Source organism: Bubalus kerabau, chromosome 12, assembly GCF_029407905.1.
Source record: "Bubalus kerabau isolate K-KA32 ecotype Philippines breed swamp buffalo chromosome 12, PCC_UOA_SB_1v2, whole genome shotgun sequence".
Classification (NCBI taxonomy): Eukaryota; Metazoa; Chordata; class Mammalia; order Artiodactyla; family Bovidae; genus Bubalus; species Bubalus kerabau.
In genome coordinates, this window is record NC_073635.1 from 76,757,768 (window position 1) to 76,770,520 (window position 12,753).

Genomic DNA, 12,753 nt, shown 5'->3' on the forward strand with positions numbered 1-12,753 from the left:
CTCAGCAGCGGCCACAGGGCTGGAAAAGGTCAGTTTTCATTCCAATCCCAAAGAAAGGTAATGCCAAAGAATGCTCAGACTATCGCACAACTGCACTCATCTCACATGCTAGTAAAATAATGCTCAAAATTCTCCAAGCCAGGCTTCAACAATACATAAACTGTGAACTGCCAGATGTTCAAGCTGGTTTTACAAAAGGTAGAGGAACCAGAGAATTGCCAACATTCGCTGGATCACTGAAAAAGCATGAGAGTTCCAGAAATACATCTATTTCTGCTTTATTGACTATGCCAAAGCTTTTTACGGTGTGGATCACAATAAACTGTGGAAAATTCTGAAAGAGATGGGAATACCAGACCACCTGACCTGCCTCTTGAGAAATCTGTATGCAGGTCAGGAAGCAACAGTTAGAACTGGACATGGAACAACAGACTGGTTCCAAATTGAAAAGGAGTACGTCAAGGCTGTATATTGTCACCCTACTTATTTAATTTATATGCAAAGTTCTCATTTACATGAGAAACCCTGGGCTGGATGCAGCACAGGCTGGAATCAAGATTGCCGGGAGACATATCAATGACCTCAGAAATGCAGATGACCCCCACCCTTATGGCAGAAAGTGAAGAACTAAAGAGCCTCTTGATGAAAGTGAGAGAGGAGAGTGAAAAGGTTGGCTTAAAGCTCAACATTCAGAAAATGAAGATCATGGCATCCGGTCCCATCACTTCATGGGAAATAGATGGGGAAACAGTAGAAACAGTGTCAGACTTTATTTTTCTGGGCTCCAAAATCACTGCAGATGGTGACAACAGCCATGAAATTAAAAGACACCCGCTCCATGGAAGAAAAGCTATGACCAATCTAGACAGCATATTAAAAAGCAGAGACATTACTTTGCCTACAAAAGTTCTGTCTAGTCAAAGTCTATGGTTTTTTTTTTTTTCAGTAGTCATATATGGATGTGAGAGTTGGACTATAAAGAAAGCTGAAAAATACCATTGGTAGCTTGATAGGGATTGCATTGAATCTATAAATTGCTTTGGGTAGTATACTCATTTTCACTATATTGATTCTTCCGATCCATGAACATGGTATATCTCTCCATCTATTAGTGTCCTCTTTGATTTCTTTCACCAGTGTTTTATAGTTTTCTATATATAGGTCTGGAGAAGGCAATGGCACCCTACTCCAGTACTCTTGCCTGGAAAATCCCATGGATGGAGGAGCCTGGTAGGCTGCAGTCCATGGGGTTGCTAAGAGTCGGACATGACTGAGCAACTTCACTTTCACTTTCCACTTTCATGCATTGGAGAAGGAAATGGCAACCCACTCCAGTGTTCTTGCCTGGAGAATCCCATGGACAGAGAAGCCTGGTAGGCTGCAGTCGATGGGGTCACACAGAGTCAGACACGACTGAAGCGACTTAGTAGTAGTATATATAGGTCTTTAGTTTCTTTAGGTAGATATATTCCTCAGTATTTTATTATTTTCGTTGCAATGGTGAATGAAATTGTTTCCTTAATTTCTCTTTCTATTTTCTCATTATTAGTGTATAGGAATGCAAGGGATTTCTGTGTGTTGATTTTATATTCTGAAACTTATGGAGACAGTGTGGAGATTCCTTAAAAAACTGGAAATAGAACTGCCTTATGACCCAGCAATCCCACTGCTGGACATACACACTGAGGAAACCAGAACTGAAAGAGACATGTGTACCCGCAATGTTCATCGCAGCACTGTTTATAATATCTAGGACATGGAAGCAACCTAGATTTCTATCAGCACATGAATGGGTAAGAAAGCTGTGGTACATATACACAATGGAGTATTACTCAGCAATTAAAAAGAATACACTTGAATCAATTCTAATGAGGTGGATGAAACTGGAGCCTATTATACACAGTGAAGTAAGCCAGAAAGAAAAACACCAATACAGTATACTAACGCATATATATGGAATTTAGAAAGATGGTAACGATAACCCTGTATGCGAGCCAGCAAAAGAGACAGAGATGTATAGAACAGTCTTTTGGACTCTGTGGGAGAGGGAGAGGGTGGGATGATTTGGGAGAATTGCCGAAGTCCTGCCCCGGTTGGACCCAGGGATTCCCTCAGGATGACGGCGTTGGCGATTAAGGGATAGCAAAGGCTGAGAGATTTATTAGATGCTCAATAATAACTGGTTTACACAGGAAATCAATAAAGTTCGTAACACCAAACTTGCTCTGACCACGGAGGCCGCAGGCGCCCTCTCGAATAGTGGAAGGTGCCCCACCTTAGGCACGTTCTCGAGTGGGTCTTAGAAGCCCAGTCAAATAAGTGGTTGCAGAGGACCCCCGCACTCCAAATTATTTTGGCATGAAGGAAGAACAGAAGAGAAAAGGAGGAAAAAGAAACAAGAAAGAATGACACGGGGAGACCAAGCTTCAGTGAGCAAGGCCTGTAGCTTTATTTTCAATAGGGGCTTGTATACCATAAGTTACACATAGAGGATAATAGGGGGTGTGAAATCATGCAAAGTCAGCGGTCTTTGATCCTTATCGAAACCAGGGTTTCTTTCCTGCAAATTTATCATATACAAATGGTTTAGGTGATTTGCATCATCTTCTGGCCAGAAGGCCTATTAACATTTTATGACTCTTGACAAAAGTTTGTCAATCCATAAGACTTATTTTCTCTAAGAGTAATTATTTTAAGGTTTGGCGCCATCCTCCAAAGGTGTTAGATAAAGTTGCATTCCTATAGGGCAGAGGTGCAGTGGGTTTACAACAAAGGAAAGAATTTATTACCTTAAGGGTCTAAAGTTGCTAACACCAAGGCTACTACTTATCTTTTCTACATACCAACTATATTAATTAATACACATTCAAGGATACAATACAGGGGATGTGGAAACTTGGCAGCAAGCATTGGCTCATCAATGAAATCTTTTACTAGTTTTATTCGGACAGTTTCTAACTATCTGAGAGGCTCTAAGCTATTTGAATATCTTAAGTTTCCCATGCCTCTCGAGGCTGAGAGACTGTAAACAATAGTATGCATAGCTGTAGGAGTCCGGGTAAACTTGTCAGGCGAGTTAGAGAGCTATCTGAGGGGTTTGGATTTAAACACTCCTAATGCCCAGGAACTTATTAACTGGAGCTGTAAGTTAACTCTTTTTAGAGAAAGTGAGACGGTGGTGGGGGACAGCCCCCATAAAGTCAGAGGTGAGAGCACACAGCAATAAAGTAGGCAGACTCTGGTTTTGGGGGTAGATGCTCGAGAATATCCAGGGGGACTCCTGAGGCTCGATCGCGCCTTTGCGTGTGCCGAGCCTCCTTCCTCATGACCTTTGCCACGGGCGGAGATCCTCACGCCCGCTCCCGGCAGAGAATGGCATTGAAACATGTATAATATCATATATGAAATGAATCGCCAGTCCAGGTTCTATGCATGATACTGGATGCTTGGGGCTGGTGCACTGAGACGACCCAGAGGGATGGTATGGGGAGGGAGGAGGGAGGGGGGTTCAGGATGGGGAACACGTGTATACTTGTGGCAGATTCATGTTGATGTATGGCAAAACCAATACAATATTGTAAAGTAATTAACCTCCAATTAAAATAAATAAATTTATATTAAAAAATAATAAAGATAGCTGAGCACCAAAGAATTAATGCTTTTGAATTGTGGTGTTGGAGAAGACTCTTGAGAGTCCTTTGGACTGCAAGGAAATCCAACCAGTCCACCCTAAAGGAGATCAGTCCTGAGTGTTCATTGGAAGGTCTGATGTTGAAGCTGAAACTCCAGTATTTTGGCCACCTGATGCAAAGAGCTGACTCATTTGAAAAGACCCTGATACAGGAAAAGATTGAAGGCGGAGGAGAAGGGGACAACAGAGGATGAGATAGTTGGATGGCATCACTGACTCAGTAGACATGAGTTTAGGCAAGCTCTGGGAGTTGGTGATGGACAGGGAGGCCTGATGTTCTGAGGTCCATGGGGTCGTGAACAGTCGGACACGACTGAGCGACTGAACTGAGCTGATCTGAACTCCCATTAGTCTACCAGCTGATTTCTCAACAGAAATTCTACAAGAAAATGGCCTGATATATTTAAAGTAATGAAAGGGAAGAAAGCAAAACCAAGAATACTCCACCCAGCAAGACTCTTCTTTAAGATTTGATGGAGAAATCAAAAGCTATCCAGACAAGCAAAAGTTCAGAGAATTCAGCACCACCAAACCAGCTTCACAATAAATGCTAAAGGAACTTCTGTAGGCAGGAAATTCAAGAGAAAGAAAAGACTTACACAAAATAAACCCAAAGCAATTAAGAAAATGGTAATAGGATCACATATGTGGATAACTACATTAAATATAAATGGATTAAATGCACCAAAAAAGACAGAGACTGGCTGAGCAGATAAGAACATGTTGCATGGATGCATTTCCACTTATCATGTTACTCTGCTTGATCCCCCCAAATTGTATGTGATTATTGTATATTATTAAGTTAATCATGTTCCCTTTATGACTTGCAATTTTAATTATCTTTTTTTGGGGGGGGGGGTCTGGCTATTGGTTTATTTGATAAACATCTTTTACTATTGTGATTATGTAACCATTACTCACATAACACCATTGTATCATGATTGGTCAACAGAAAAATAATAGAAATCTGTATCATCAAAACTGCTATTTAATACAAAAACCTGTAATCACTTTTTAAAATCCAGATGCACATCAGAATTATCTTGGAATGTTTTGAAAAATATAAATACCCAGGTATTGCTTTTTTTTCTCCAGAACTCCAGATGTTTCTAATAAGCAGCCATGTTTAAAAACAATTGGACCATATGGTTATCTTTTAATTTTACCTAGCTTGTTTCACTCTTTCTATTTCATATTCAGTACTCCCATTTCATTTATTTGTTTTCCAATTTCTTCATCTTTTTTTATTGATGTTCTTTCTCAAATCCTTATCAAGCATAGCAGAAAAACTTGTATATACATATATATAAATAATATGTATAATATATGTGTTTTAGAAAACTGAACAATTCTTGCCTAACTAAAAAATTTATGACATTTTGATTCCACTTGTTTGACTTAGTATGAATAGAATGCTAGATGTCTAATTAAAAAAAAATAGACATGCAAAAAGTAACAGAGGTTTACTGTATAGCACAGGGAACTATAGTTAATATCTTACAATAACCTTTAATGGAAAATAATTTCAAAAATAATATATATGTATAACTGAATCGCCTTGCTGTGCACCTGAAACATTGTAAGTCAACAATGCTTTAATAAATAAATATATATATATAGAAAAAAGTTAAAAATAAACACTTCATAAAAATAAAGAGGTCCAACAGTCTAACACCACAGTACTAACAATGACATCTCTCTTGTGTGGGTGTCAGGTGTTGGGAAACTACCTTACATGATTTTTCCCAATCACTTGCTCTCAGATGCTCTTGGATGGTCTTTTGCAAATTCTTTTTCAGCCCAGCAAGTTGATATCACTACTTCCTTGTTTCCAAGTTTAATAATGGAATCTCTCTTTCTCCCTCTTATTTAGACACATTTTCTTTATTTGGGAAAAAAAAATAACTTTCTAACGATCTATTTAACAATGGGCCACATCACAATAACCTTTGCACATGATGACTTTAATTGGGGGCACTTTTGTTGATGCAGTATAATTAAGGATTTATTTGAAATATCTTATGTTATAAACTGAGATAAACCTGGAAAACTACAAAAAAAGAAAAAAGAATAATAAGAAAGACAGGGACTGTTTGTCTTAATGCTGGGACCACAACTTAATAACCAGTAGATGATCAGTAAATGCTTGATGAGTGAAAAGGCCCCCTCTTCTTACCTGTTAGAACCTGAGGCCAAGAGAAGTGGCTAGCACAGCTCTTCCAAAGCTCTGTTCCAGCAGAACCAGAATATCTAACATCTCTACCTACGTCCCAACTCCCTGCCCAATCAGATCAGATCAGATCAGTTGCTCAGTCATGTCCGACTCTTTGCCACCCCATGAATCGCAGCACACCAGGCCTCCCTGTCCATCACCAACTCCCGGAGTTCACTCAGACTCACATCCATCGAGTCAGTGATGCCATCCAGCCATCTCATCCTCTGTCGTCCCCTTCTCCTCCTGCCCCCAAATCCCTCCCAGCATCAGAGTCTTTTCCAATGAGTCAACTCTTCGCATGAGGTGGCCAAAGTACTGGAGTTTCAGCTTTAGCATCATTCCCTCCAAAGAAATCCCAGGGCTGATCTCCTTCAGAATGGACTGGTTGGATCTCCTTGCAGTCCAGGGCACTCTCAAGAGTCTTCTCCAACACCACAGTTCAAAAGCATCAATTCTTCGGTGCTCAGCCTTCTTCACAGTCCAACTCTCACATCCATACATGACCACAGGAAAAACCACAGCCTTGACTAGACGGACCTTTGTTGGCAAGGTAATGTCTCTGCTTTTGAATATGCTATCTAGGTTGGTCATAACTTTCCTCCAAGGAGTAAGCATCTTTTAATTTCATGGCTGTTGTCACCATCTGCAGTGATTTTCGAGCCCCCAAAAATAAAATCTGACACTGTTTCCACTATTTCCCCATCTATTTCCCATGAAGTGATGGGACCGGATGCCATGATCTTCATTTTCTGAATGTTGAGCTTTAAGCCAACTTTTTCACTCTCGACTTTCATCTTCATCAAGAGGCTTTTTAGTTCCTCTTCACTTTCTGCCATAAGGGTGGTGTCATCTGCATATCTGAGATTATTGATATTTCTCCTGGCAATCTTGATTCCAGCTTGTGTTTCTTCCAGTCCAGCTTTTCTTATGATGTACTCTGATTATAAGTTAAATAAGCAGGGTGACAATATACAGCCTTGACGTACTCCTTTTCCTATTTGGAACCAGTCTGTTGTTCCATGTCCAGTTCTAACTGTTGCTTCCTGACCTGCATACAAATTTCTCAAGAGGCAGATCAGGCGGTCTGGTATTCCCATCTCTTTCAGAATTTTCCACAGTTTATTGTGATCCACACAGTCAAAGGCTTTGGCATAGTCAATAAAGCAGAAATAGATGTTTTTCTGGAACTCTCTTGCTTTTTCCATGATCCAGCGGATGTTGGCAATTTGATCTCTGGTTCCTCTGCCTTTTCTAAAACCAGCTTGAACATCAGGAAGCTCACGGTTCACATATTGCTGAAGCCTGTCCAATAACAGTTTTTAAATGTCTACTTATGTTTTAAAATGGCTTAATTACTCATTATTTCTTAATGGCCTTTAGTTTATAAGGCAAAACTGCTGCTGCTGCTGCTAAGTCACTTCAGTCGTGTCCGACTCTGTGTGACCCCATAGACGGCAGCCCATCAGGCTCCCTCGTCCCTGGGATTCTCCAGGCAAGAACACTGGAGTAGGTTGCTATTTCCTTCTCCAATGCATGAAAGTGAAAAGTGAAAGTGAAATCGCTCAGCCGTGTCCGACTCTTAGCAACCTCATGGACTGCAGCCTTCCAGGCTCCTCTGTTCATGGGATTTTCCAGGCAAGAGTACTGGAGTGGGGTGCCATTGCCTTCTCCGAAAGCAAAACTATTAGGCACCAAATATTTCACCCACATAAGCACCACGATTTGCCTTCAATGCTCAACTAAACCCCAGGGAAATGTCTTACATGTCTGACAGTTTCATTTCCTCGATTGACAGACACAGAATTTGGAAGCTTAGATAGTCTGGCTCTAGGAACCAGAGCTTCCGAAGTATAAATACATGTGGTTTTCTCTTCATGTTATCACAAACCAGCAATAAAGTCCACCATAAATAATCTATTGTAAATTTTACTTTGACAATAAACTATAGGAAAAAGTTCAACTGAATATATCACTGAAGGAGTAAATAACTGATGGCCCTGAAGCATTTTGTGCAAAGCAGGCCTATAATCTTTGCAGTATAATACTTATTTGGGCTTCTATTTTCCTGAAAGAATGAGATTCTGCTAAGAGATAGAGGAAGGGGAGGAAGACAAGCACCAGTGTGCTGACTGCTCTAAGATTAGAGACTTTGAAGATTTAAACTTGATCCCAAATCCTTGAATAATAAATAAATCAGCATTTAGGAGAAGCCTACAGGTCTTGAACATGAAAAACCTGGTTAACTGTGGTCATGAGCACCCAGAGGCTGAAATAACAGAAATCCAGTCCCACTTAAGGCTCCCAGCTTGATGCCCATAGTTTTTACGTTAACTGACAAAGTGGAGCAACTTCACAGCCATAATAGTATGGACTTCTCCAAATACTTCCTCACTACAGCTTCATAATAAAATGAGATCTGTATGGGCCTTTGTAGTTAACCATTCTATGCTTGGCTCACTGCCTGGACCAAACAATATGTTTTGAATACATCTACACAAGATGCTTCCCTGAATAGTTTGCATTAATCCTCACAAGAGTCTTGTGAAACAGGAAGGGCATGTGAAATTACTCCCATTTCACAAGAAAGGAAGTTCCCAGATAGCATTTCCTCATCATCAGTAAGGTTCACTAGTCACTGACCATGAGCTAAGTGTTGTGAGTATATCAATAAGCTTATTTCTAACACAGTCAAAAAGTGTATTAATAGAATCCCCATTTAGAGATAAGAAAACAGACACAAAGAAATTAAATAATCAGCACATATGAATTATATTAATATAACTATAACCTACTATTACTATTTGTAACTAGCACCAGGACTGAACCCAGGCAGCTGACTTCAGGCAGAGTCACACTTTTAAACCAAGACAGACCACATCCTGCCTTGAGATTTGCCTGCCCAATAGGATACATCTGCTTTGGCCTTGGTCACATGGTGAGTTGATGGCCAGGCCAAGGCTACTCCTGTCCTCCCTCCAGTCCATATACCTACCTCAACAAGTCCTGTCAATCATCGCCTACAAAAATAAAGCTGCCCTGGACCTCAGCACAAGTCCAACCAACTGAACAAAGGGGCATGTACACTGATGAAATAACGCTTCATAGAAACCCAGGTCAGGAGGCTACCTTCAGAAGCAAAACAAGTCAAAGGCCTCAAGGTGGAAGAAAAAAACCACTGAGAAACCTCCAGGGACACTCATATTGAGAAACTTACTACTGAAGATCCATGTGCTATGTACTATAAAGGGTCTTACATGTCACCAAGTGTCCACTGTAAAACTATAAAGTTAGTTTCTTTGAAAAAGATGCTTACATTTTACTAATTTGATATTTTAATGAATTTTTATTACTATTTTTATGTAAACCTCAATGCATGGGCATATGTCAGAGCTCTGTGATTCCAGAAATGGATGGGAAAAGAAAGAAACACACAGCCTGTCTCTTGCAGATTGATTGTAAGAAGGTCCTATCTAGACAACAGCCTAACTTAACACTATATGACACAGCCAGCTTTTAGGAACTGGTCAACAACATTAAAACATGTTTGCATCTAACATAGGATATTTTATATGCCACATAACAAATGGGTTTCTAAGTTATTCTGCAAAGTGAACATTTATCTTTACACACACACTAAAATTGGAATAAAAGCTTATATGCCCCCATATCCAGATCAGTAAAGTTTTTTTGTAGAAAATAGATCAATATGCACAGTGATTATCTTCTAAGTATCTCATCCATTGTCAAATATCAAATGTAATCAGGAACTAAATGCATTAATAAGACATACTTACTGAGAAACTTGGTGTCTGACTTACCTATTGGATTTCTATCAAAGAACAGCTTTGGCGCTCTGAAAATGGACTCCAACATTTTGTTGTGCAACGTTTGTGAAGAATTAACAAGGACGTAGAATATCAACAAAGATCTTGTGATGCCATAAAGGATGATACCTATGGTTAGAACTGAAATAAAGTAACATCACTAAGCAAAAGATCTCTGCCTTTCCTTCAATTATGTGAAAGCATGGCAGACAGCTTACAAAAATGTTATGTGCTTTATTCTATAAATATAATTTATATATAAATTCACCTATAGACTATAGAATAAACATATAATGGATTCAATGAGAGTTTAATACATTCACTAGGTATATTTACAAAGAAGAATATAAAAATAAGTATGGTTCTCTTATTAAATAGAAACAACATGAGAAAAAAATCAGGTGTAAAATACAAACTCAGATTTTCCTAATCCAATTACAAGTACTAATAAAACCTCAGAAGAAAGAAAATGATAAAAAGTAGTATCTTCCTTTTGCCATATTTCAAATCTCATTATTTACAACATGTCCCATAATCTAAAATTGAGAAATGTTTTGATACCACCATGAATTAAAAGGGAATAAGAGAGATGACTTACCATTTCCTTATAAATGGTAAATGTATATGGAAATTTACTTCCATGTAAAGTAACTATTTCCATGCCCAAGCAGCTTTAAAGAGTATAAAAAGACAATATTAAGTTGCAAGCAGACAATCTCTTCAATAATTGAATTACAAGAAAACATGTACTATATTTTACCATGAGATAATTAATCAAAATGAGCAAGTAATCTCTCACTGTTTTATAGAAACACAAAGCATGGGGGTGGTCCTAAGATGGCAGAGGAATAGGACAACGAGACCACTTTCTCCCCCACAAATTCATCAAAAGATCATTTGAATGCTGAGCCAATTCCACAAAACAACTTCTGAATGCTGGCGGAGGACACCAGCCACCCAGAAAGGCAGCCCATTGTCTTCGAAAGGAGGTAGGACAAAATATAAAAGACAAAAAGAGACACAAAAGAGGTAGGGAACAGAGATCCGTCCTGGGGAGGGAGTTGTGAAAGAGGAGAAGTTTCCAAACACCAGGAAACACTCCCACCAGCGGGTAGGTGGGCAGTTTTGGAATCTCAGAGGGCAACATAACTGGGAGGAAAGTAAATAAATAAATAAAACCCACAGATTATGTGCCTAACCACAACTCCCAGCAGAGAAGTAGCCCAGATGCTCGCATCTGCCACCAGCAAGCGGGGGCTGAACAGGAAGGCACGGGCTGCATTGCTTAGGGTAAGGACCAGGCCTGAATGCCCTGAGGACAGTCTCAGGGAGCTAACGTGAGACAGCAACCCAAACTGTGGGATAGTCAGAGAGGAAAAAAGAAAGAGTGAGAGAGAACTTTCCCGTGAAAAGCTCTAACCTAAGGTACTGCCAGGCCCACTCACAGAACAAAGGACTGAGTGAATACCAGAGGAGAGCTAGCCGGCTGTGGACCGGCCCATCCCCTACGAGAGGCAGAGAGGCAGGCGGGTGACAGCCAGAGCTGGAAAGGGGCAATCTCGGCCCCAGAGACAGCATCCTCCACCAAACTGCAAGCAGGCTCCCAGTTGCTAACCAAATGTTCCTGGGAACCTGGACTGTTGACATCCAACAGTAGGGTCACAGCCAGAGATCAGCTCCCCAGAGGAGACACATGGCACACGTGGGACGGTGCTCCCACTATGCTCCCAGGAAACCAAGCGGCTGGGACCAGGGAGGCGATAAGACGCACTGCACACCTGGGGAGTGTGCTCACCAAGCACCTCATCACCTGAGCTGCTCGGACCTGGGAAGGGCACAAAACACAGGCCCAACCAAGTATGTGCCTTTGTGGAGTACCTAAGAACCTGAACCTGAGCAGCTTAGACCTGGGAAGTGCACGCAACCCAGGACCCGTTTTAGATAGTTCCCCTGCAGAGCAACCTGGATCCTGAGCAGTGTAGACAGGGAAAGCACAGTCACCATGAGTGGGGGCAAACCCAGTGTGGTCCAGACAATGGGAGCACTCCCCACACATGCCAGTGATATTTGTTTGCAGTGTTCCTCCCTCCCCACAGCACAACTGAACAAGTGAGCCTAAATAAGTGACCACCTTAGCCCCCTTGTATCAGGGCGGAAATTAGACACTGAAGAGACTCACAAACAAAAGCTGCCAAAATAAACAGAGGGAACAGCTTTGGAAGAGACAGGTGCAACAGATTAAAACCCTGTAGTTAGCACTGCCTACATTGGAAGGGGCCTATAGACCTTGAGAAGAAGTATAAGCTGGAACAAGGAATTATCTGAAACTGAAATGACCCATCCATCACTGCCTGCAATAGCTCCAGAGAAATTCCTAGATATATTTTATTATCATTTAAATTTTTTAATTTTAACTAATTTATTACTCCATTAATTTTCATTTTTATAACCTATTATTATCTTGATGAAAGTGAAAGTGGAGAGTGAAATAGTTGGCTGAAAGCTCAATGTTCAGAAACTTAAGATCATGGCATCCGGTCCCATCACTTCATGGGAAATAGATGGGGAAACAGTGGAAACAGCGTCAGACTTTATTTCTTCGGACTCCAAAATCACCGCAGATGGAGACTGCAGCCATGAAATTAAAAGACGCTTACTCCTTGGAAGGAAAGTTATGACTAACCTAGATAGCATATTCAAAAGCAGAGACATTACCTTGCCAACAAAGGTTCATCTAGTCAAGGCTATGGTTTTTCCTGTGGTCATATATGGATGTGAGAGTTGGACTGTGAAGAAGGCTGAGCGCCAAAGAATTGATGCTTTTGAACTGTGGTGTTGGAGAAGACTCTTGAGAGTCCCTTGGACTGCAAGGAGATCCAACCAGTCCATTCTGAAGGAGATCAGCCCTGGGATTTCTTTGGAAGGAATGATGCTAAAGTTGAACCTCCAGTACTTTGGCCACCTCATGTGAAGAGTTGACTCATTGGAAAAGACTCTGATGCTGGGAAGGATTGGGGGCAGGA

At 40.7% G+C, this 12,753-nt stretch overlaps 1 protein-coding gene across 5 annotated transcripts in view; it reads right to left on the reverse strand.

The window, feature by feature from the left end:
- LOC129624675 (ATP-binding cassette sub-family C member 4-like) overlaps positions 1–12,753 on the reverse strand; it is a 222,340-nt gene that overhangs the window by 115,825 nt on the left and 93,762 nt on the right. For all 5 annotated transcript variants that reach the window (XR_008701095.1, XM_055542839.1, XM_055542837.1 and 2 more), the window contains exon 19: positions 9,725–9,871. Coding sequence is in view for 4 of the 5 variants with exons in the window: in XM_055542839.1 (XP_055398814.1) it covers positions 9,725–9,871 (147 nt within the window). In the remaining variant the exon portion in view is untranslated. The remainder of the gene's footprint in view (positions 1–9,724; positions 9,872–12,753) is intronic.